This window comes from Trachemys scripta, chromosome 2, assembly GCF_013100865.1.
Source record: "Trachemys scripta elegans isolate TJP31775 chromosome 2, CAS_Tse_1.0, whole genome shotgun sequence".
Taxonomy (NCBI): Eukaryota; Metazoa; Chordata; order Testudines; family Emydidae; genus Trachemys; species Trachemys scripta.
In genome coordinates this window covers 259,289,837-259,316,380 of record NC_048299.1, presented here as the reverse complement: position 1 = coordinate 259,316,380, position 26,544 = coordinate 259,289,837, and the positions used below count along the sequence as shown (strand labels likewise).

Below are 26,544 nucleotides of genomic sequence, written 5' to 3'. Positions count from 1 at the left end.
ACTTGTCTCTCCAGTCCTGAACAGTCCCCTGTTCACTGAACCTCCCATCATCTCTTAAGGAACTAAGGCCAAAAAGTGGAAATAAGGCTGTATGCCTAAGCCATAAAGTTTAGATCCAGCTGCAGCTCCAAACTGTTCCGAAGTCTAGGAGTGTTATGATTTAGAGGCTTGGTTTGGCCCATTACAGAGAGAATATAACTGGCTCAAAGTTTGGGACCCAAGTCTTTAGTTCAGGCCCAAATCTAATAAATAAATGTTGGACTATACTAGTAAAAAGAGCTAAAGAGAAAAAAGACTTGATTCTGCATCCCTTACTCACACTGAGCAGTGCCTACTCACCCAGTGTTCAGTGTTACTGAGTCAGGTCCATAACAAATTGAGTGAGGATACTTACGTGTGGTTTCAGTACCACGGAGACCCTCACTTGCAGCACTTATATATATAGCAAACACTGCTATCTGATATTCAGTTAGCGACATCAGGTTTTTTAGAACTGCTGTTGATACACTTCCATCCACCACTACCTGTTTGGGGAAAAATTCAATGAAATAAGTATAAAATAAATTCATTTTATTACTATTTAATCCATCTTATCGGTTTGTCTTATCTGTCATATTTCTAAGACACTCCTTGGCATGATACATAAATGTTAATCTATCTATGTTTAACACTGCACAAATGACATTTGTATCTTAGTATACAGTACGGTAGCCAGGAAACAGAATGGCAAACATATGCATAATGAGGAATCTTAAGGCAATACAAAGCAGCACTTTGGATCAAAGGAAATGTTAAAAATACAATTAGCCTAATGGAAATTAACAATATTGTGTAATGGACACTTTCTGATATATTTATTATGTAATTCAAAATTTCATTATAGTACTGCATGCACATACCTGTGTGTACACACACACACACACACACCACAACAACAAAATATCTTAAAAAAATAAAACGCATTTAACCTCACCCTTTATACTGCTTTTGTTGTCCTGCCTCCACTCTCCATCCCTTCCCATACTGTTCTGAAAGTTGTCTGCTTAAGTTGTAAACTTCTTCATGCAGTGTCCTTGTTTTCATACCTACCTCCAAAGCACTTAGTGAACTGTTGGTGCTACACAAATAATAAATATCCATCTGGCCCCCTGGTCAGTTTTAGCCAGATTCCCAACTCTACATCCATGGGTTTTTTTAAAATGAGTTATGTTTCCAAAGCTCAAACTCTATCCCTTCTGCCCCTTTCTGGTCCTGTATCCTTTGAAATAGCATCATACAGAGTTGATCCAACAAGGAAAGCTGATGTATAAATAAAAACACAGTTTACATATTGGATTTTAGGTCCTACCCTTGAACAATGTAATCACAGATTGTGGTGTATGTTTACACAGCCTGTGGTAGCAAGCCCCCAAGCCTGAGTCAATGTACTCGGGTTCATGGACTCATGCTACGAGCTAAAAATAGTGGTGTACATGTTGTGGCTCGGGATGGAGCTCAGGCTGTGAAGTGGGCCTCAAAGCCTTTGCTCCAGCACAAGCTGCAATTTAAAGTTCTGCCTACACAGCTACTTTTAGCGCAGAAGTGCAAGTCCCACAAGTCTGAGTCTGTCGCCCTGGGCTAAGAGATTTGCTGCCGCAGGCTACCACTGACTGTGTAGATGTACCCATAAATGGAAGCAGCATCAGGCCTATGATCAAGTGCTATCATTCCCAACTGGTGAATTCTTTCTATTTATGTCTACTAGAAGTTCTCACAATCAGGAACCTGATAGGATTTTCCCTCCATTACCTCCTCTGGTTGGCCTCCTCTAGTGGGATAGTACACAACTCTGTATTTTTCCACCTTGCCGGGTGCATGGGTCCAGCTAACATGGAATCCTCTGGCTGTTACCTCAGATGTGACCAAATCTGTAGGAGCTCCAAGAGTGGCAACAAATGTTCCTATAGATGAGATAACAGAGAAATTATTTTTACTCCTGTAAAATGTTTTGGTTTTGCTCTAATTGCTGAGTTCCCAAAGATCTCTCATCATTAGAAACTGAATTAATTGGAGAGGGCACATTTATTTAGTCAGTTTTTAATATTAACTAACTAAATAATATAATAATACCCATACAATTCTCAGCAGGACCAGGCCTCCATTGGTTTATGTGGAAAACTTTACATGCAACACACACAAAGGTTTCAGCACAAACGCTTTTACAACTGCAATGGTTCTCCCAAGCTTTCCTGGTTGCCTGCCCTCCATGCATTCACTCCCTCCCCAGGTGCTTCCAAACACCCTCTCCCCAAGTTCCAGAACCAGCCAGGAATCTCCACAGCTGTGAACCTGCTACAGCACTCAGCAAGAGAGCCTGTCCCCTGTATTCCTTGGCAGGTCTGCAGGTGGGGTGGTATCTGACAAGACACATTGGAGCTACACTCGACAGACATCTACCTCTCAAGACTCTCCCTCCACCCACCCCCCGAGATTCTTCATTGGTTCATGAGCCCTTTGACGGCCATGTCTTCCAATCCACTGCTCCCCCCACACCCAGATCATGGCCAGTCACAGATCCCCCTACCATCTGTGTAATTCTTAGGAGATCCAGGGGGAAGAGAGAAGCCTACTAATGCAACACCTTTTCAGTACACAGCTTCAGATGCATGTGCAATGCAGCCTTCCTCAGTGAGGCACTTCATAAGCTTAGGGAAATGCATCTGGCATTTGCATATGCTGCATACGATTTTACAGGGTCACAGCTCAGTCAATTCAAATACATTTCTCTGGAACATTTCAAAGATACTTTCTCAAGGAGGGCTATTTCTCTGAAGAATTTCAACGTTCTATCCCTAGCATTTTCAGCTGCTCAAAAGGTCCTAAGGTCAGCAGAATTTTTGTATACTTGTAATTTTTCCACCCCCACAACTTTTTCTTGTATTCCAAAATGCTGGGTTGTTTTTTTTGCTGAGAGATTAAAAAAATAAAAATAAAAAAGTTCAACTTCATGTAGAGACCAAGCCTGGGAAACTTCAAATTGAAAGTTTGGCAAAGTTATGAGACTAAGAAAACAAGGGATTAGAATGGAAACCAGGGCACAGCCTTAATTAGCTTTTCTCCTTCTTTAATTCATCCCCAAACCTGCACACCTGCATACCCTCTTTTTACCTGTTCACTGGTGATAGCTACAGCAAAATGAATGCACTTTTTTTCATGTCACCTAACACAATAATAACAAAAGACAAATTACTATTATGGAACTAAGCAAAAGATATTAGCATACTCGTGAAATACGCACCAGAAAAAATACCTTCTCTGATAATGTAGTATCCTGGTAGCAAAATGTACATAGAAAGAGTAAAATGTCAGAAACTAGTTCAAAACTGTCCCTATTCTAAAATTTGATTTGCTGGTATAATATCAAGATCAAACAAAGTTTCTTATTTACCTTTGATTTCCTTTTCCTGTTCCTCCACTCTTGAACACACTGTTCTCGTAAGACCTTCTACAATGGTGTGCATGAAGTTAAAGTCAGCAACATTGTAGACATGAGTACTGTCTGGTTCAGAGGCAATCTCTTTGAGTTCATTTATATCTGCATTCTTCACACCTTACAGTGGAGAGACAAAATAGGAATATGTTTGCAACAAAAGAAATCAGTGTAACGTTTAAGCCGTGCAGCCTGGCCAAAGCCTACTGATGTCTATGGAGTCATTCCCCATTTCACTGGCTTCAATGTGCTTTGGATCAGGCCTACAGTCAAGCTGTTAATTACAGATAGTTATAATTAATCACAAGGATTAATTTCCAATATTACAAGTGTTACTGACATCTTTGCAGTATTCTGATGATAACTAGCATATGTTTATCCTGCTAAAATGCCAGTTACATTAACAGTCGGAGGATACTGAAAAAAGTTAAAATTTTCCAAAATATTTTGATGATGTTTAATCCAGATAGAAACACGATAGGATCCTTATAAATACACGAGATAGATAGAAAAGATCAGAGACTTATAAAAAATACACTGCAATAAATAGATACATTAGAATACATACCAATAGCAAACAATTCAACACCAGCATCACGCAGATTTTTAGCAGGTGGGATGACATCATCTTGGGATTTTCCATCTGTGATCAATATACCAATTTTGGACACATTGGGTCTTGCACCTGCTTCAGGTTTAAAGCTGTTCTCCAAAATAAAAGTTAAGGCAAGACCTAAAAAAAAATAAAAAATAAAAAAATGGTTTGGCTGATGAAATTGTCTATGTAACACTGGTATTTTTATTGATTTTTTGAAGTTTAACTTTCTACTCAAAGTAAAGAATGCTGAGAAACCTCCTACTGAACAATAATTTATAAAAGAGAACAACTTTCACTTAAAAATATACTGTTCCAAACAGGCAGCTTGAATTAAAGGCAGGGCAAAAATGGGAGCAGTCCTCAGCAACCTTCCAATCAATAAAATTATTTAAAACAGAGAATAGAAACTTGTTTGAAACTAAACTGGGCTACTGAGCTACTCACATACCTTACCCACCAGAGAGACAAGGTGGGTGAGATAATATATTTTATTGAACCAACTTTTGTTAGTGAGAGAGACAAGTTTTCGAGCCATCAGAGCTCTTCTTTTATTGGACAGAAGTTTGGTCCAATAACAATATTACCTCACCCACCTAGTCTCTCTAATATCCTGGGGCTGATATGGCTACAACTACACTACATATTACTCCACCAGGGAAGTTAGAGGATTTCATCTATTAGTAAATTTGGTTTCCAATTCAGCAAAGGACTACAAACATGACTACCATTAACATGGACGTCTCAAGATTGAAAGCATCAGGACTATTCACATGCTTAAAGTTAAGCACATGCTGAAGTCATTTGCTGAACTGGTATTTTAAAGAGTAACATATACACTCTGTTTAACACACATTTTTAGAAATGCTGGTCAAATTACAGATGATATTTCTGTAATGAAACAGCCTTTAGTTAGTTTGTCAGCAGAAGACACTGAAACAGGAAATCAGATTGCTAATTTCAGGCCTGAACCTGAAAACCCTCCCACAAGTTGTTCTTCTAGTTCCACTGAATACGGGACAGATCCTGAGCAGCTTTCATTGCCCTCAGTTCCCACTAGAGTCTCTGAGAGTTGACAGTGCTAAGTTTTACAGGAGAAATTCACCCCGTGCAGAAATCCTGCACAAAAACCCATTTACCACTTAATTTAGGCCATTAAAATCCAGTTGCCAAGTACAATCTTTTATTTTAAAACTTTTTACACTCACAAGCTGAGGAGAAGCTTAAATTATTACTGATTTGGGAGAGGCAACTTGGCTCTAATTTGAAAGTTAAAATGAAGCCATATGAAAAGAGGTTAGGCAAAAGCCACCTCTAATGTCAGAATATAATCATCATAGTGGATTTATTACTTGCTTCTTGGTATTTCTATCAAGCATCAGTTCAGCTATGGTACCACAGTATATCCCTTCTATTCCCAGTCCAACCATAATAATTCCTTCCACCAAAATAATGATTGGTGGAGGAGAAAAGGGAAACTTCTAAGCTTCTCTGGAAAAAATAGTTTGGCAATAATTTACTCTTTCAGTCCATTATCCTCCAGACAAGAAAGCCAAGACTATTAAGTGTTGCACTGATGCTATGGGATTCCTCTCCAGAGAATATATATTTTATCATATTGACAAGTATCCCGCAGCTATCCACCTCTAAATTTCCAAAGAGCCATGCAGGGTTTCAATACCATGAAAGTTAATGGAAGTCTAAACCCCCCAGGTGATTCTTTGAAAATTTACCACCCCCAACAGTCAGATGTTAAAACAACACACTTTCTTTCTCCAACTGGCTGAGGTTTTGTGTATGAACAGTGTCAATATATGTATGAATATATGAACTTTTGCTGCTCTATCCTCTTTCCAGAATGTAAAAGTGAACTTCCTTTGCTTTTAGTTTTGGCATAGACAGATCATAGACACTCAAATTTTGTAGATTGAGGCCTGAGTCGAAGCTCACTGAAGACATGAAGATTCCCATTGACTGCAGCTCTTCAGATCAAGCTCTTAGGCAAACTTCAAAAATAAACAGCACATTCACCTTTAAGAAACAGAACAAAACCCCAATACTTTAAGCCAATGAAGCATGGCATATTTTGGAGCATGTGGCTAATGCAAAAATACATACTGTACCTGTTAATGTATTCCCTCCCTTATATGGCAGATTACGGACTGCATCCAAAACAGCATCCTTTGTGCTAAAGGCATTCAGATGCCATTCAATTCGGGGATCCCCACTGTACTGAGCAAGACCTAGTGAACCAGAAATAAATACATTACATGAGATTCATTTTTTCAAGTATATACATACTAGGCTATCAGTAGTTTGCTATCATAACAGGGTTCTTTTGAACTCTTTAAAGATGAATTTATTACTCCCTAAATTGTTCTGGATGCCAACTCCCACTATGTATTTTCTAGGTTTTTCTTTCAAGTGCTAAGGAATTTAAGTAAAAGGTAATGTGCATTTTTTTTTCAGGCTTTAGTAAGATTCCAAGAACTCATTTCATGAAAGAGAACAATTTTATTAAATGCCTCTTTGAACAGGCTAAAATGTAAGTAGCAAAACAGATATGATATATTGTTCAAATCAGTTTTAAACATGATAGAAACCGTCTGTTGGCACTTTCTTCATTTAAAAATTCCACTGTAAAGGCCTGATCTAATGCCAATTGAAGTCAATAGGAGTCTTTCGGTTGATTTCAAAAGGCACTGGATTAAAACCTGAGATGAACATATGGCTATATGTCATCTCAGGAAGAGATGCACAGATAAAATTTCTAGACACCATAAATGACTGCTTCTTGGAGCAGCTTGTCCTGGAACCCACGAGGGGAGAGTCAATTCTTGATTTAATCCTAAGGGGAGCACAGGATCTCGTCCAAGAGGCAGATATAACTGAACCAATCAGTCATCATGACCATAATGTAATTAAATTTAACATCCTTGTAGGGGCAAAAGTAGCATTTAACTTCATAAATGGGAACTACACAAAAGTGAGGAAGCTAGTTAAATGGAAATGAAAAGGAACAGTCAGAAGGATGAAATGCTTGCAGACTGCAGGAGCTACTCACAAACACCATAGTAGAGGCTCAAATTAAATGTATACCCCAAATAAAAACAAAAACAAAAACAAAAAAACAGTAAGAGGACCAAAAAAATGCCATCATGGCTACACAGCTGGCAGTTACAGGCAAAAAGACATCCTTTAAAAATTGGAAGTCAAATCCTACTGAGGAAAATAGAAAGGAGCATAAACTCTGGCAAGTCAAGTGTAAAAATATAATAGGGCACGCCAAGAAAAAAATTGAAGAGCAACTAGCTAAAGCCACAAAAACTAAAACAGCATAAAACACTTAAGCACATCAGAAGCAGGAAGCCTCACAAACTATCAGTGGGGCCACTGGCTGCTTGAGGTTCTAAAGGGGCATTTAAAGAAGACAAGGCCATTGTGGAGAATCTAAATGAATTCTTTGCATTGGTCTTCACTGTAGAGGATGTGGGGAAGATCCCCACACCCAAGCCATTATTTTTCAGTGATAAATCTGAGGAATTGTTCCAGATTGAGATGTCAATAGAGGAGGATTTGGAACAAATTGATAAATTAAACAGTATTAAGTCACCAGGGCCAGATGAACCTTGAGAGTTCTGAATATGAAATTGTAGAACTAACAATTATGGGATTAACCTATTACTTAAATCAACCTATGAATGAAATGACTAGAGGGTAGCTAATGTAATGCCAATTTTTAAAAAGGCTCCAAGAGCAACCCTGGCAATTACAGGGCAGTAAGCCTAACTTTAGTACCAGGCAAATTGCTTGAAACTATAGTAAGGCACAGAATTATTAGATACAAATGTGATATGGTTGGGGAAAAGTCAACACAGCTTTTGTAAAGAGAAATCATGCCTCACCAATCTATTAGAATTTTTTGAGGAGGTCAACAAATGTGGACAAAAGTGATCCAATCGATACAGTGTACTTGGACTTTCAAAAAGCCTTTGACAATGTCCCTCACCAGGGACTCTTAAGCTAACTAAGCTGTCATGGGATAATAGGGAAAGTCCTCTCCTGGATCAGTAGCAGATAGGAATCAGAGGGTACAAATAAATGGTCAGTTTTCACAGTGGAGAGAGGCAAATAGCAGGGTCCTCCCAGGATCTGTATTAGAACCTGTGCTGTTCAACATATTCATAATTGATCTCAAAAAAAGAGAGGAACAGTGTGGTGGCAAAATTTGCAGATAGTACAAAATTACTCAAAATTGTAGTCAGCTTTGTACTTAACTAAGACATACAAAGGGATCTCGCAAAACTAGATGACTTGTCCCCCGGTCATCTAGTTTCGTGAGATCCCTTTGTATGTCTTTACAGATGACAAATGAAATTCAGTGTTGGTAAATGCAAAGTAATGCACATTGGAAAAAAATAATCCCATTTATACATACAAAAAGATGGTTTCTAAATTAGCTGTTACCACTCATAAAAAGAGATCTTGGAATCATCATGGATAGTTCTCTGAAAACATCCATTCAATGTTCAGAAGCAATCAAAAGAACAGATATTTGGAATGAGATATATAAGACGACAGAAAATATCATAATGCCACTATATAAATCCACGGTACACCCACATCTTGAATACTACATACAATTCTGGTTGCCCCATCTCAAAAAAGATATATTAGAATTGGAAAAGGGTACAGAGAAGGGTAACAAAAATGATTAGGGGTATGGAATACTTCCATATGAAGAGAGATTATAAAAACTGGGAGTGCTCAGTTTAGAAAAGAGACAAAATATGGTAGAAGTATATAAAAATCATGAATGGTATGAAGAAAAACAGTGTTATTTCCCCTCTGCATAAGACCACATTGGGTATCATCAAATGACATTAATAGGTATCAGGTTTAAAACTAGGGCGACCAGATGTCCCGATTTTATAGGGACAGTCCTGATCTTTGGGTCTTTTTCTTATATAGGCTCCTATTTCCCCCCACCCCCTGTCCCGATTTTTCACACTTGCTGTCTCGTCACCTTATTTAAAACAGCATAAGGAAGTACATCTTCACATAACGCACAGTCAGCTTGTGGAATTTGTTGCCAGGGGATGTTGTGAAGGACAAAACTATAATTAGATAATTGAGGATAGCTCCATCAATGGCTATTAGCCAACTCTGTGCTCCAGATGTTCTTAAACCTCCATCTGCCAAAGCTGGGACTAGACAAAAGGGGATGGATCACGCAAAAATGATGTTCTGTTCATTACTGCTGAAGCATCTGGCAGCGGTCACTGTCAGAAGACAGGATACTGGGCTACATAGACCATTGGTCTAACCTAGCATGGTCATTTTTATGTTCTTATGAATATAACAATTCATTATGAGAAATACCTTGTGTACAATGATCGGGTCCAATCTTACAAGCTTTCCATTCATGTTACTCCCATTGATTTAAATGGAAATTCTGTGTGTACAGTGCTTTCAAGATCAGGTCCTAATATTTTTATTCATGACAAATAAAGAGGATGATGTATGTTGTACAAATATGTAGGGATTAAGTTCATTACTACCTTGGAAATCAAGGGTTTATTGTTGTTTTCTTTTTTGTTTGTTTTAATTCAACTGTGAACTTACAGAATTTTCTTTAGAAACCTTACCTATTCTTGTTTTCTCAGAAGCCACATTGAAGGCACCAACCAGATTTTCCAGGAAAAGCCGGACAAGTCTGAAGTTGAATCTGCCAATACTCCATGAGCCATCTATCAGGATCACAATGTCTGCAATTGCTGGAGTTTTACATGTAAACTGACTTTCTGTAATTCATAACATGGAAAATAAAATTTAATCACAATGATACTAGGACAATTAAAAATCTCTGGGATTTTTCCTACCAAGTTTAATACTTAAAAGACAATATAGTTTTTTATAGACCATAAAAATGATGCTGAGCAAGATTATTAAAAATAAATACATTCATAAGATATTGTCAATATGTTCTAGACTCTTATTTGGTTCTGTGAAATTAATGTTTAGAAAAAGTATTGATTACTTAAAAATACAGTGTTCTAGGAAATAAAAAGCATAAACTGCTATATTGGTAGAATAGCATCAAATGGCAGCTCATGTTTACATTTCGATTCCTGGGGATATATGCACTGGACTTCTAGAATGTAACAGAATATAGATTATGTTTACTGCATAAAACCTGCTATGTATGAAGTAGGACAGATCACAGAACACGTGGATAATTCTAAAAAGCTGTCACCAAGTGGGGAGGTCCTCAACTGGTACAGAAGGACATAGTTCTGTTGAATTCAATGGAGTTGTGCTGATTTGCACCAGCTCAGGATCTGGCCCAGTGTCTCTTGTACAATCAGAAGGGAAAAGCAATGTACAAAACCGGAGGAGAGTCACGGAAGAGAAAACCGAACTTTGGAAGCAGTGGAGATGTCTGTTAATATTCTTGCTGGCGTGGTTAAATTACAGGGAAACTGGAGGAAAGTGGTAATAGGGAAAGGGTAACAGAAAGTTAAGTAGGTTTTAGAGTCACTCATAGCTAAGACAACAGGAAGATTTTAAGGTAAGAGACAGAGATAAAAGAGTTCCTGACACACTAGGCTGGACAAGCGAAATTGCAACATTCAACTGTGAAAGTAGCAGTGAGGCAGCTGAGAGAAGGCAAAATAATGCAGCGGATCAGGCAGAAGAGTGGATGGTTATAACATCACAGAGCTAGGGGAAATCATGGAATTTCATGACCAGAGGAGGGGCTGAACTGGATTCAGGGATGGAGAGGATGCTTGTGATGGTGGACAACAGTTACTGATAGTTTGCATGGCCAAGAGAAGGGAGATGAATGGGGAGCTGTCATGCAGGTGTGTCAAGGGATTGCTGGATACCTGGCAGCAGCAATGAATTATCTTTTGTATGTTTGAAAGTAGGAATGTAGCAAACTCCTCACTGCATTCAATGGAGAATGAGATGAATGCGGAAATGTTGGGGATAATTGAGTCAAACAGTACAGAAGGGGCAACATGCATTACAAACTGCCTCAGTGGGTATGTCTACACTTACACGAGTATGTAGAGTACATACGCTGCACATCCAGCTAGCATAGGTATAAACTGCAGTGTAGACGGTGAGGCACGGCTTAGGTGAGTAGAATAAAGCACCCTACATGCCTGAACCCCTAGGGTATATACCCTACACTGCTTTCTACAGCCACCAGCTGTACTTCCCACAACTATACTGCTATTTTTAGCAGCGTAGTTTCATGCTGCTTCCTTTCTACCAGAATCTTTCCCTGCCACAGTGAAAGGCTCTATCAGCAGGGAAAGGCTCAGGCACAAAGGAGACTCAGACACAGAGGAGGAAGCGGGAATGCTGCTGGAGCTTTTCACTACAGACACTACACGTGTAGCTACCTGAGTACGCTGTACTCTACATGCCACCATAAGTGTAGACATAGCCAATGATAAAAGAACCTGTGTCTTTTAACTTGGGAGAGAGGCTAAGTAGACAGAAAGATGAGTTTTCACTTGGCCTGATAGACAATAAGCTCTGATTTGCATCACCAGTTTCCCCAGGAGCCACACGGTGAACTTGTGATCACAAAGGATATTCAAACATCAGCATGAGTTGCAGAAAGAGGTGAGTGGAGAGGGATACAAATTGCTCAAGTGCTGAGAAAAGGATAGAGTTGTTAAAATGAGGGATTAATAAGAGAGGAGGTTCAGTGAGAGAAGACGGGGTGCACATATTGGCCCTCTCAAATGCTCAGACAACATTGAATGTGATTACATACCATGTAGTCAGCAGCTTAAAACAACACCATAACAGTAATGTCACTAGAATGATTATCTTAAATATAAATACAATCTGATGTGCAGAAGGACTAAGAATGGTAGCCACAGTCACAAACTTTTTTAACTGGACAGAATTAGTCACGTTATTTGTTTCAAATTTGATATAACCACAGTGGATGGCAAACCCAGTCCATAAAGTTAACGCTAATTCACTAAAAGTATTTTATAAGGATTAGGGTGTTTTTCCTACATACAGTTAGCAGTGTAGAATAGGCTATGAACACGTGGAAAAATTCCTCTTGTGAAAGTGCCAAAACAAAACCTTTATTTCAGATTTTTACAGTACAAGACAACAGTATTTGAATTGGCAATATATTTTAGTGTATAAACACTAGAAAAACAGTAAGTATCAAGAATGTGAGCATACTGGAAAAGTGAGAATAAATTGGAAGGTAACTTTAAACAAAGCTCCCAATCCTTCTGCCATTGAAATCAATGGCAAAGTTTCCATTGACTTCAGTGGGAATAGGATTTGATTTTTCATTACTTAACTGCAGCTGATATCTGCCACTGCATGGTCTAAACATACGTATGTTTGCCCAGTTATGTTTCCTGTTGATCAATTTGCATTCCTTGACTTGTCACTAAAATGGGGGTCAGTTTTACCATCCTTACATTGCATAGTACATTATGTTCCATTCGTTTCAACAGGACTATTGGCAGAGAAAAATGCTATTCAAACCAAGTGAGGATGGAAGAACTGGTCCCTGGGTTTTCATCCAAGTAGGTACACTGCAACACAGATGTGACTTTTCAGTGTGATCCACGGAGATTTATCCATTCACATAATTAGGATAATAGGATTTGTGTGGCTAAAGTCCCAATCACCACTTTTAAAAACTTAGGGTATTAATGGTTTCAGAATCAACCTATTTCTCACGTCTTATACATGAACAAGTTTTTGAATGAGGCCTTTTCAATCCTGTAGTTATTACTTTCCCAAAAAAACAAACAAAAAACCCCCCATCTTTAATTGGAGTAGGCAAATTCATTTACAGCAGCAAAAGAGTAAAGAAAACAAAAAACACATTCTTTCAATGTTTTATTTCCATATAATCAGACCAGTATAAATAGCTGCATCAAAATAATCATTTGTGATTTGATCCAAGATTGTATTGAAATGCCAAGAATGTGAAAGTATAGTTCACTCTTCATAGCTGGGATGCACTTGTGGGAATCTTTTCTGCATAAAACATTTAGCTTTTGTTACTTCTGTATACCCACTATTTGTTAATGTTTTCTCCAGTTCAACTTAATAGAAATTGTAGAAACTTCCCTAAAATGGAATAAACAATAGTGAGACATTAAAAGCAGTCTTGACAATTTGACAGGAATACAAACTCAACATCATCCCAGCTTACAGTGTTATTGTGAAAGAGATAGTGAGATCAAATACATTTATTCTTCCCACTGACCAAAACACAAGATTTAGTCTTTCTAAACAAGCAAACAAAAAAAAATCCCTGATTTTTAAGCCAACCTCATGATTTGGGGGAGGTGGGTTCTGGCTCATGACTTTTGAATACTTGGGGGTGTCAAAGTTGATATTTCCTGGGTCTTCATGGGAAGAGGGGTAGAGATAGAGGAAGAGGTTGCACATGGACATAAGCAACACCACATGGGAAGAGGCTGAACCTCAGAAAGAGTGGTCTAATTTTCACCTAGTTTCAGATGTAGTTTGCAGAACGACATGTGATGTTTTACCTCCCTGTGACTTGACACTTTGCTCTGGTTTTCAAGAGCCAAAACACATGCTTCTTTTTCTGCTAGGAGTTGGGGTTATAATTCTTTCTGAGGCTGCACTATATCATTTCCTTTCTTATTCCCTGTCACAGTGGGAAATTAGAATAATATATCAAGAAGAGGCGAGATGGAGAGTTTAAGCAGATGGCAGTGATTGTACAATATGAATGGAAAAAACAAGATAGCTTAGTTCATAGGGTAACAAAGTACAAAAGGAAAGAAATTTGATGACAGATGTGGATGAAATATAAGATGGGAATAAAGCAAGGATGAAATATGGAATTCAGTCCAGCACAGAATGATTTTATATATGTGTGTGTGAGAGATAATATGATGGACAAGGAACTATTATTATTCTGGCATTATTATTACAACACTATGATGGCAATATCTTTGCACTGAGATCAGAGTCTAATACACCCCATATATTAAGGCAGGGACCAACCAGATGCATAAAACATGGCTGACCCTTCATTGAAACAAATATAAACATTGCTTGAATTTGAAGGGCTCAAATGTTGGAACATGGATATGTTGTGAGACCAGTCCAACAAGCTCAGGAGCTCATCCCTGAACCACAGGAGAAAATGAGGCCAGCCCTTTCCCATGCATCTGTGTCTGTCCCAGAAAACTCTTTTAGTTCAAGAAGCAGACATACAAATTCTGAGGGCACTTGGTTTTGTTTTCCAAAAGTATGTCTTAATATCCAAACCACACAATCAGCAAATTCAGTAACCCTTAAAAGGGAGAAAAAAACAAAGGTTATTTCAGGGATAATGCTAAGCTTGAGGTTTTTAATAAAAGTTATAGCCACAAACCCAGAAACTTGAGTAAATATACAGGCGAGTCTCATCTTACGCTGGGGTTACGTTCCGCTGTCAGCACATAAAGCGAAAATCGCGTATAGTCAAAATTACATTGAGTGTAGTGGCGGGCGGAATCACCCACACTACAGGTACAGTATTTAAATTGTTATTTTTCTCTTTCTGTTTTTGTTTTGTTTTTGCCGACTGTGCAAAGCTGAATTCGCTCATGATAAATGCGCATAAGATGAGACTCGCCTGTATTTGGTGACAACTCTTCAGGTCTGCGGCAGACAGTCAGCAATTCTTTTTAACCATCCTTCTTCAAAATCAAATGGTATTACAAAACCAACCAAATGTATTTTTAAAGCAATCAATAGATCTATTTAGTTTACGAAATATTTAGGATTCTTTCCTGTATCCTAACAAGAATTACTAACTGTACATTTACTTGAGAGATGGGTTAAAATAACTGGTGTTTCCTGGTTGAATCGTAACCCTACTGGCCATGTAATATTCCCTGTGTGAAGTGCATGAAACTTGAGAAACTCTTTCACAGATTGCAGTGACAGTTCTATTTCTCTTCACTCTTTGGTACTGTATTGGGCATGTTGATGTTTTAAATGAAACCACTGTTCTGAGGATTAGCAAACTACTTTTCAACAAATTGGATTGTAAATTTTATTTATATGGACACATTTACTCATCATTTCAGTACAACAAAGCTGCTACGATTTAAGAGACACATCTTAATCATGCTCTTCAGGGAATTAGACATGCCACTCAACTATAATTCAAGAGTGTTGAGTGTCAAGTTCTCTCAGAACTGCCTCGAATAGTTACTCCCAGATATTAACACAAAACATTCTCAAAAGGTTGATATGTCATTAAGCCACAGGAAGAGACATGGGCCATATTGTGCCATAAATTTTTCAATGGAACTCAATGGAGGATTGTGTTGAAAGAATCATGTCAGCATATGATTCATTAGAAGGAAACGGTTTTTAAATACCAGTACAGCACATCATTAGTCCCTAGATCACATTACATGATGTATTGTATATAATCTGCTAGAAAATGTTTACGTGTTTAAACAAATTTATGAGCATGAATAATATAAACAGCCATATTTTCAGAATTATTAATTTTGCGTGCCATGAGGTTTGCGTGTCCAGTTTACAAAACCTTGAGTGACATGCTGGCTTCGCTGAAGTCAAATAGAGTTTTGCTATTGACTTCAATATGGCCAAGATTTCAGCAAGTGTGTCTGATCTGTAGAGATGCTGAAGTCAATGGGAGCACTGGATCAGCAACACTTCTGAAAATAAGGCACTAGGTGGCTCACATTGGTGTTTGCAAAGTACTTTGAGAGCCTGACTGAAAGATGCCACGAGACTGATCTGGCAGTCTTTACACCTATATTTCCACTGAATTCCCAAAGAATGATAATAGAGAGGTATGACAGTGTGTACCATTATTTTCACTCTTTTTATAAGACTGTGATAAATTTTGTACAAGGTATGTCTTGTGAGGCATCGTTTGAAAAATCTCAATCTGATTAACATTATTATCCTGATGAAATATGTGTGGCAACATTGTATGTACAGTTATAAGATTCTATTGTATAACATTCTTATAACATGCTCCAAGTTTAAGAAAAGCAGGCCCAAGCCAGTTTTTCAGAGACAGACACACGGGCGCCCCAGCCATGTATCAGCATAATCAGATGAACTATTATGGAGTATCACCTAGTTAAATGGCCATTCTTTGGCAGGAAGAAGGGTGTGAGTGAGAACTTTACACATTGACAATGGGACAGATGGGAGTTTCCATGTAAACAGATGGCCTGTCGCTTGAACCCCAGCTGGAGATAATCCTCAAAGAGGGGAGAAGGGTATAAGAATGAGAAACAGAGGCACGCAAATCACGTCTCTCCCCTCATCTCTACTCATGCTACAATGCTACAATTCAAGCTACAATGCTTAAAAGACAAAGGAAGCATCATTGAACTGAGGAAAGGGTCATGGCTAGGAGGCTGTTCAGCCAGTACAGGTTGCTGTAAGCATATGGTGAGATAAAACCTTTGTTTTGAATCCATTCAGCCTGCTAAATTAGGTATTAGTTTACAGATTATCTTTTATTTTCTTTGTAACCAATTCTGACTTTATGCCTCATTACTTGTCATCACTTAAAATCTTTCTGTAATTAATAAATTTGTTTTATTGTTTTGTCTAAACCAGTGTGCATTTTGGATTGAAGTGTTTGGGAAACTCCACTTGAGATAATGGGGTCTGTGCATATTATTTTCCATTGATGAAATGACAGACATTCTATTACTTGTATTGTCCAGAAGGGTGCTGGGCAGTACAAGGTGCACATTTCTAGGGGGCAAGTCTGGGTCTGAAAGTTTGTTGGTGTTGCCCTGTATGTAATTCATGAGTGACTGGCTGCAGCATTCATGTAATTCAGCTGGGAGTAATTTTGCATGCTAGAAGCTGTATGTGAGCAAGATCAGGAGTGGTGGTTTTTCCAGCAAAGCAGTGTAAAAGGCACCCCAGGCTCGAGTATTGAGGGGACACAGCTGTTAGCAGTGCAGATTGTACCCTGGGTAAGGTCATAAGAGGTTCTTCCTTATTCATGGACAATGGACTTCAAAAAAGCAGGCTTCAACAAACTCAGAGAACTGCTGGTGAGGTCCCCTGGGAAGAAAATCTAAAGGAAAAAGGAATTCGGGGGGCTGGCAGTTTCCCAAGGAGACAATATTAAAAGGCACAACTGCAAACTATCTCGATGCTAAGGAAAGATAGGAAGAAGAGGAAAAGGCCAATATGTCTCCATCAGGAGCTCTTTAATGACCTGAAAATCCAAAAGCAATCCTGCAAAAAAAATGGAAACATGGATGGAATTGCTAAGAAGAAGTAAAAAAGAATAGTACTCCTCTACCACGATATAAGAATAGTACTCCTCTACCACGATGTCCTCGGGAGCCAAAAAATCTTACCGTATTATAGGTGAAACCGTGTTATATTGAACTTGCTTTGATCCGCCTGAGCGCGCAGCCCCGCCCCCCCAGAGCACTGCTTTACCGTGTTATATCTGACTTCGTGTTATATCGGGTCGCATTTTATCAGGGTAGAGGTGTACAAGTATGTAGGGACAAAATCAGAAAGGCTAAGGCTTAAAATGAGTTACACTTAGCAAGGGATATAAAGGGAATAAGAAGAGGTTCTTTAAAGACATTAGGTGAAAGGAAAAAAGGAAAGTTTAGATTCTCTGCTTAATGGGAAAGGACAGCTAATAACTCATGATTGAAGAAAGTTGAGGTGTTTAATGCCTATTTTATAGTCACTATTGATCCTTTTAGTGAATAAATACTCAAACATAATTAATATTAACAACAAGGGGGAAGGAACAAGCCAAAATAGCGAAAGACCAGGTCAAAGAATATTTAGATAAGATGGATGTGTTCAAGTTGGCAGGGCCTGATGAAATTCATCCTAGGGTACTCAAGGAACTAGCTGAAGTAATCTCAGAACCATTAGCAATTATGAGAGCTGCTGGAGGATGGGTAAGGTCCCAGAAGACTGGAAAAGGTCAAACATAGTACCTATCTTTAAAAAGAAGAATAAAGAGGACCTGGGGAATTATAGACCAGTCAACCTAAATTTGATACCTGGAAAGATACTGGAACAAATGATTAAACAACAAATTTGTAAGCACCTAGAGGATAACAGGATTATAAGGAAGAGCAAACATGGCTTTGTCAAAAACAAATCATGCCAACCCAATCTAATTTCCTTTTTTGATACAGTTATTGACCTGTTGAATGCAGGGAAGTTGTAGACTTGACTATATCTTGATTTTAGTAAGACTTTTGACACAGCCCCACATGACATTCTCACAAACTAGGGAAATGTGATCAGGATGTAATTACTATAAAGTGGGTACGTAACTAGTTGAAAGATAGCACTCAAAAGTAGTAGTTATCAATGGTTTGCTGTCAAATTGGGAGGGGGTATCTAGTGGTGTCTTCAGGGGTCGGTCCTCTGTCTGTAGCTATTAAATATTTTCATTAATGACTTGGATAATGGAATGGAGAGTATGGGTATAAAATTTGCAGGGGGGTTGCAAGCACTCTGGATGACAGGATTAAAACTGGAATAAATTGTTCAGGGAGGTTGTGGTTCAGGGATGGTAACACTTCATGAATACCAGCTGATGAACAGAGTTGCCAGAAGAATCCTGTCACACAATGCAGTGGCACCTAGACTTCTGGCCTTTATTCTTAGTTCAGCCAGTGGCTGGCTCCCTGTGTGGTTTCTACGAGTCACTAAAGCCAAAATTTGCAAGTTTGGGTGTCTAAAGCTAGGCACTTTTATAACCCACAGGCACCTAAATAAACAGTGGCACTCAGAGAGCAAGCTGGTTTTTAGTTTTCCCAGATTCCTGGATGAGAGCTTAAGCTGATTTTGTTTTGTAATGTTAAGAGGAACCCTTAGATATTGAATGCAGCCTTGGGTGGTGCTGACACCACCTGACAGAAGGATTACATAATTATTAGGCTGACAGACAGAGTGTGTATTTGATTGAGACAAAATCTGAACATCTGAGGTTTTTCCTTTTACAAAACCAACCAAATAGAGTTGCCCTCACTGAAATATGTTGATAGTTATAAAGAGATTTATAACTATTTGTAGACACAGACAGATAGATACACCATTACTGCTTGCAACTCACACTTTATTACTACTTCTTTAGAGAACAATGAAACACTAAATATTATGAAACTCTTAAGGCAGAAACATCTGCCACAGTTTGACAGCACCTGTCTGCCCTCTAGGTATTGAGCTGGAAATTTCTTAGAGGAGCAGAATAGATGAGATAAGAGAGGTATTTTACAGGAAAGAGTTGATTACCCTTCCAGAACGAATTACCATCCCTATCTTCCATCTATAGTATTTATCACACATCTAATTTAAAACAAAAGTTCCAAATATGAATGTTCAACAAAAGGTGATTTTTCCAAATTCTGCTAGTACTAGCTAAATAAACTGAACTGAAGCAAGGGCCCTACTGAGGTTAAAAAGTGCCTCTAAAACTGCTGACCTACAGCAACCTTGCAAATTTGCTGATATATGCTGCTTTAGGGCCTCATTCTCCAAACTGTTATGCATATAAGACACTTTATATGCTCTATTATTTTCAGTGGGTCCACTTGTGGGAGCAAAGTTATTCCTGCAAGTAAACATTTTCAGGATTATGCCCATTGAGCCCATCCGTTTGTAGTATGGAGCCATCACGGTAATATTAATGAGAATATAATTCAGAGTCAAGTTAATTAAACTCTTCACTAGCAGATTAGGCTTCCAGCAGCACTCAAAAGTGTTCCCTTCCAGTAGTGGAATCTCAATCCTCAGCTAAGACAACTGAGCTCAAGAGAAGTGACACAAAGGAATGGAATGGAACAATTCATGCCAGAGATCCTAATGTGAAGGTGGGGTCATCCCCTTGCTGACTGACGGTTGGTGAAGGATATTAATGGAGGTGCCAGCCCCCAAAATATCCCCATCACACTGAAACAAAATGAAAGGGGGTTGAGAAAGGATTAAGAAGATTCCCTCAGGAATTAGATGATAATGCAGAGGCCCCGCTCCCTTAGTCCCACATATTTGCAATTAAGTGGCATGAGATCCATCCACCTCCATGAGGGGAAGACAGGGTTACCCAATCCTCAGCAACACAGCTCCTCCCAGGTAAAGTTCTGTTCTATAGTTCTAGACTTCAACAGGCTCCTGACCCCTCTGGTTCCCCTCTTGCAGCTGTGCACAGCCGTCACAACTCTTGTGCACTGGACAGCCCCAGCAGCATGGCAGAATTACACAAATCCCATGAAGATATACAGACATGTTACTGTGTAAACAACAACCAAAAGATATGCTCTCTCATCCCTCTGACCACTGCCAGAACTCCGTTTGATGGAGGCTGGCTTTTAAAAAGGTGCTTTTTGACCTTTGACAGCAAACTAACATCTCTCCTGGACGTTGGCCAGCTGTGGGACCAGCATTCATGACATACCAGGTTTATCCATAGCTATAAAGCACCTATCACCATAGTTTTAATTCCTGCAAACCCACTATGACAATCCTTCAATGTGCAACTAAATATGGAAATCTATCTAAGGTGATTATGTGGCCCCCATTACTGTAGTTTCTGAGCAGCTCACAATCTTTAATGTATTTATCCTCACAATGCCTCTGTGAGGTAGGCAAAAGCTATTATCCCCATTTTACAGATGGGAAATGGAGACAGACAAAGTGACTTGCCCAAGGTCATGTAGGAAGGCTATGGCAATGAAGGGACTTAAATCCTGCTCTCCCGAATCACAGACTAGTGCTCTAACCACTAGACTGCTCTTCCTCTCTGCATCAATGCAAATGGACAGCATGCTACACCTTTATTTATAGACATTTTTATAGTGCTAGATTGAAGTATGGATTAAAGCCAAGAGGACTGGAAACACCATTAACACATAAAAGCTCTTTTCACATGCCAGGCCAGTCTATAATACGAAGATGTTCACAAGTTGCTCTTTGACATATGTCAGGTTGTAGTATAGAGCCATTCTGGTATTAATAAGAATATACAGTAACTCCTCGCTTAATGTTGTAGCTATGTTCCTGAAAAATGCAACTTTAAGCGAAACGATGTTAAGCGAATCCAATTTCCCCATAAGAATTAATGTAAATGGGGGGGTTAGGTTCCAGGGAATTTTTTTTCACCAGACAAAAAACTATATATTATGTAGATATACACACAGTATACGTTTTAAACAAACAATTTAATACTGTTCACAGCTATGATGATTGTGAAGCTTGGTTGAGGTGGTGAAGTTAGAGGGTGGAAGAGGGAGGGATATTTCCCAGGGAATGCCTTGCTGCTAAATGATGAACTAGCACTTGGCTGAGCCCTCAAGGGTTAACACACTGTTGTTAATATAGCCTCTCCTACAAGGCAGCACGAACACGAGGGAGGGGAGACAGCATGGCAGACAGAGACAGTCACACACCTCGTCTGTGGGAGAGAGAGAGATGCACACTGCCCCTTTAAGTAAGCTGACCCACTCTTAAGTGCATTGTCTTTTTAAGTGGATCAGGAAGTTGAGACAGCAGCTGCTGCCCCAAGCTCTCTCTGTCTCTCTCCATCCGTGTCCCCTTCCTGCTCTATATGGAGAAGGGGTAAGCAGGTTGCAGGAGCAGGGGGGAGGGGGACACCCTGACATTAGCCCCCTCCCTTCCCCACCTGCACAGAAAGCAGGAGTCTCTAGGAGCAGCTCCAAGGCAGAGGGCAGGAGCAGCACATGGCAGTGGGGGGAGAGACAGCTGAACTGCCGATTGCTAGCCTGCTGGGCAGCTGCAGCACAGGGAACTTAGGGGAGCTGATAGAGGGCTGCCGGTCCACCCTGATTCCAAGCCCCCACCAGCTAGCTGCAACGGTCTGCTCTTCCTGCAAGCAGTGGACAAAGCAGGCGGCTGCCAAACGACGTTAGAAGGGAGCATTACATAACTTTAAACAAGCATGTTCCCTAATTGATCAGCAACGTAACAATGTTAACTGGAACAATTTTAAGTGAGGAGTTACTGTAATTCAGAATTCACATTATAAATTATATAGATAGAGAAAAAAATATATTTTATTTTTTTTGGCAAGGAGAGGAGATGTAGGTGTGTTTCTCAGGACTCCAGTCTGTCTCTCCCATCTCTTCTAGCACTGTCCACAAAGTGACAGAGACAAGTTCAAGCAGAGTTGTTACCTCATCTGCAAAACTCACTGTAGTGTACAAACAAAGAAATGTACCTGAGATGTATACCGAGTAATCACAGTTTATATCATCCCTTGAAAGAACTTCTCCTGAAATTCACAAAGCAGCATCGTGCAAAGAGATCATAATGGAAAAGTTTTATTATGAAAGAAAATATTCATCAAAACAACAAAAGCACAGTTGTGTGGAGAGACAAACAGATGTGCCTTTTATTCTAAGAGAAGTTTTGCTTTAAAATATTGCAGAAAGTTTTACAATACTGTTGGATGATATATAGTCCAAGAACAATTCATTTATAGTTTACAACTTTAACTGCTAAAGATTAATAGTAATTATTATACCACTTCATACATGGGATAAGAGGGAAGGTCCTCTCATGCATTGGTAACTGGTTAAAAGATGGGAAACAAAGAGTAGGAATAAATGATCAGTTTTCAGAATGGACAGAGGTAAATGGTGGTGTCCTCTAGGAGTCTGTACTGGGACCAGTCCTATTCAACATATTCATAAATGATCTGGAAAAAGGGGTAAACAGTGAGGTGGCAAAAATTGCAGATGATAACTATCCTAAGTAGTTTTGTAAGTCCCAACCAGACTGCAAAGAGCTACAAAAGGATCTCACAAAACTGAGTGACTGGGCAACAAAATGGCAGATGAAATTCAAGGTTGATAAACGCAGAGTAATGCACATTGGAATACATGATCCCAACTATACATATAAAATGATGGGATCTAAATTAGCTGTTACAACTCAGAAAAGATCTTGGAGTCATTGTGGATGGTTTTCTGAAAACATCCACTCAATGTGCAGCGGAAGTCAAAAAAGCAAACAATGTTGGGAGTCATTAATAAAGGGGTTTTTACTCACGAAAGCTTATGCCCAAATAAATCTGTTAGTCTTTAAGGTGCCACCAGACTCCTTGTTGTTTTTGTAGATACAGACTAACACGGCTACCCCCTGATACTTGACACCATGCAAGGCACTAAATTTAGCCGTATGGAGTGGAAATCCATCAACCTCAACAAAAAACTTGCACAGATACAGACAGACATCATCTTCCTCTCCAAATGCAAACAGATGGACATCATACCAAAAGGACTGAAGGTAAAAAATCCATTGCAATCAACATACTACACTGAGTATGGTGAGAGACTGTGCCACACACTCTCAAAGAAACTGAGGAACCACCTGATCAGCATCCTGTACAGCAGACAGGAGAAGATCAAGAATGAGCTCTCAGAACTGGAGACTCTCATACTATACCAGCCTTCTACACAAACTTCCATGTGGCTGGACTTTACAAAAATGAGACAAGCCATTTACAATGCACATTTCACTTCTCTACAGAGGAAAAAGGACTGTAAGCTATCTAAACTAATACCTGCCACTGGGGGCTATAACAATGGTACCCTCAACTCATCTAACAACATTGTCAATCTTTCCAACCACACACTTAGCCCAGCAGAAGAGTCTGTCCTATCTCGGGGACTCTCTTTCTGTCCCACCATCCCCACGAACATGATACAGTTCTGCGGTGATCTGGAAGCCTACTTTCGTCGTCTCCGACTCAAGGAATATTTTCAACGCACCACTGAACAGTGCACTGATCCACAGGAACCCTCCTACCAACACTACAAGAAGAAGAACTCTGCGTGGACTCCTCCTGACGGTTGAAATGACAGACTGGACCTCTACATAGAGTGTTTCCACAGACGTGCACAGGCTGAAATTGTGGACAAACAACATCACTTGTCCCATAACCTCAGCCGTACAGAACGCAATGCCATCCACAGCCCCAGAAACAACTCTGACATTATCATCAAAGGGGCTGACAAAGGAGGTGCTGTAGTCATAATGAACAGGTCAGATTATGAACAGGAGGCTGCCAGGCAACTCTCCAAGACCACATTCTACAGGCCACTATCCTCTGATCCCACTGAGGAATACCAAAAGAAACTACACCATCTGCTCAAGAAACTCCCAGCTACAGTACGGGAACAAATCTACATGGACACACCCCCAGAACCCCGACCAGGGGTATTCTATCTGCTACCCAAGATCCATAAACCCGGAAACCCTGGACGGCCCATCATCTCAGGCATTGGCACTCTGACAGCAGGATTATCTGGCTATTTGGACTCTCTCCTCAGACCCTATGCTACCAGCACTCCCAGCTATCTTCGAGACACCACCGACTTCCTGAGGAAACTACAATGCATTGGTGTTCTTCCTGAAAACAACATCCTGGCCACCATGGATGTAGAAGCACTTTATACCAATATTCCACATGAGGATGGACTACAAGCTGTCAGGAACAGTATCCCTGATGAGGCCACAGCAAGCCTGGTGGCTGAGCTTTGTGACTTTGTCCTCACCCACAACCACTTCAGATTTGGGGACAACTTATACCTTCAAGTCAGTGGCACTGCTATGGGTACCCGCATGGCCCCACAGTATGCCAACATTTTTATGGCTGACTTAGAACAACGCTTCCTCAGCTCTCGTCCCCTAGTGCCCCTCCTCTACTTGCGCTACATTGATGACATCTTCATCATGTGGACCCATGGAAAGGAGGCCCTTGAAGAATTCCACCTGGACTTCAACAATTTCCACCCCACCATCAACCTCAGCCTGGACCAGTCCACACAGGAGATCCACTTCCTGGACACTACAGTACAAATAAGTGATGGTCACATAAACACCACCCTATACCGGAAACCTACTGACCGCTATACATACCTACATGCCTCCAGCTTCCATCCAAGACACATCACACAATCCATTGTCTACAGCCAAGCCCTAAGATACAACCGAATTTGCTCCAACCCCTCAGACAGAGACAAACACCTACAAGATCTTTATCAAGCATTCGTAAAACTACAATACCCACCTGGGGAAGCGAGGAAACAGATTGACAGAGCAAGACGGGTACCCAGAAATCACCTACTACAGGACAGGCCCAACAAGGACAATAACAGAACACCACTGGCCATCACATACAGCCCCCAGCTAAAACCTCTCCAGCGCATTATCCACGATCTACAACCTATCCTGGAAAATGATCCCTCACTCTCACAGACCTTGGGAGGCAGGCCAGTCCTCGCTTACAGACAACCCCCCAACCTGAAGCAAATACTCAACTACACACCACACCACAGAAACATCAACCCAGGAACCTATCCCTGTAGCAAACCTCGTTGCCTACTCTGTCCCCATATCTACTCTGGCAACAGCATCAGAGGACCCAACCACATCAGCCACACCATCAGGGGCTCATTCACCTGCACATCCACTAATGTCATATATGCCATCATGTGCCAGCAATGCCCCTCTGCCATGTACATTGGCCAAACCGGACAGTCCCTCCGCAAAAGAATAAATGGACACAAATCGGATATCAGGAATGGTAACATACACAAGCCAGTAAGTGAACACTTCAATCTCCCTGGTCATTCTATTACAGATTTAAAAGTCACTATCATTGAACAAAAAAACTTCAGAAACAGACTTCAAAGAGAAACAGCAGAACTAAAATTCATTTGCAAATTCAACACCATTAATCTGGGCTTGAATAGGGACTGGGAGTGGCTGGCTCACTACAGAAGCAGCTTTTCCTCTCCTGGAATTGACACCTCCTCATCTATTACTGGGAGTGGACTACATCCACCCTGATTGAATTGGCACTGTCAACACTGGTTCTCCACTTGTGAAGTAACTCCCTGCTCTCCATGTGTCAGTATATAATGCCTGCATCTGTAACTTTCACTCTATGCATCCGAAGAAGTGAGGTTTTTACTCACGAAAGCTTATGCCCAAATAAATCTGTTAGTCTTTAAGGTGCCACCAGACTCCTTGTTATTAATAAAGGGATAGATAAGACAGAAAATATCATATTGTCTCTATATAAATCCATGATATGCCTTCTCATAACACAAGAACTAGGATGTGACACCCTGGCACCCCAATATTCACCACTGTCATGTAATTAGGGTATGTTTTGTACAAAGTATGTCTTGTGAGGTATCATTCTACAAGTCTTGATCTGCAAGACATTGATATCTCGTTGGATTGTATGTGTTATCATCGTATGTGAAGTTAGGCTATGTATGTGTTACTGAAACTTGATGTGAGGTTGAAAACACCCACAAGCATCCTTTCAGGTACAACAGTAAAAAACTCAAACAATGTAAATGGCTTATTGAGGAAATGCACACAAGCCCAAGGATTACTCCAGGAACTGTGAACAATAGAAACCTCT

The 26,544-nt window shown here is 39.9% G+C and overlaps 1 protein-coding gene across 5 annotated transcripts in view; it reads right to left on the bottom strand.

Annotated features, from left to right (window-relative positions):
* The window catches only part of COL14A1 (collagen type XIV alpha 1 chain), a 171,095-nt gene that overhangs the window by 113,170 nt on the left and 31,381 nt on the right, over window positions 1-26,544 (bottom strand). For all 5 annotated transcript variants that reach the window (XM_034763530.1, XM_034763534.1, XM_034763533.1 and 2 more), the window contains 6 exons: window positions 9,713-9,868; window positions 6,188-6,307; window positions 4,038-4,202; window positions 3,428-3,589; window positions 1,789-1,940; window positions 395-524 (listed from right to left, as the gene is read on the bottom strand). In XM_034763530.1, coding sequence (XP_034619421.1) covers window positions 395-524; window positions 1,789-1,940; window positions 3,428-3,589; window positions 4,038-4,202; window positions 6,188-6,307; window positions 9,713-9,868 — 885 coding nt within the window. The remainder of the gene's footprint in view (window positions 1-394; window positions 525-1,788; window positions 1,941-3,427; window positions 3,590-4,037; window positions 4,203-6,187; window positions 6,308-9,712; window positions 9,869-26,544) is intronic.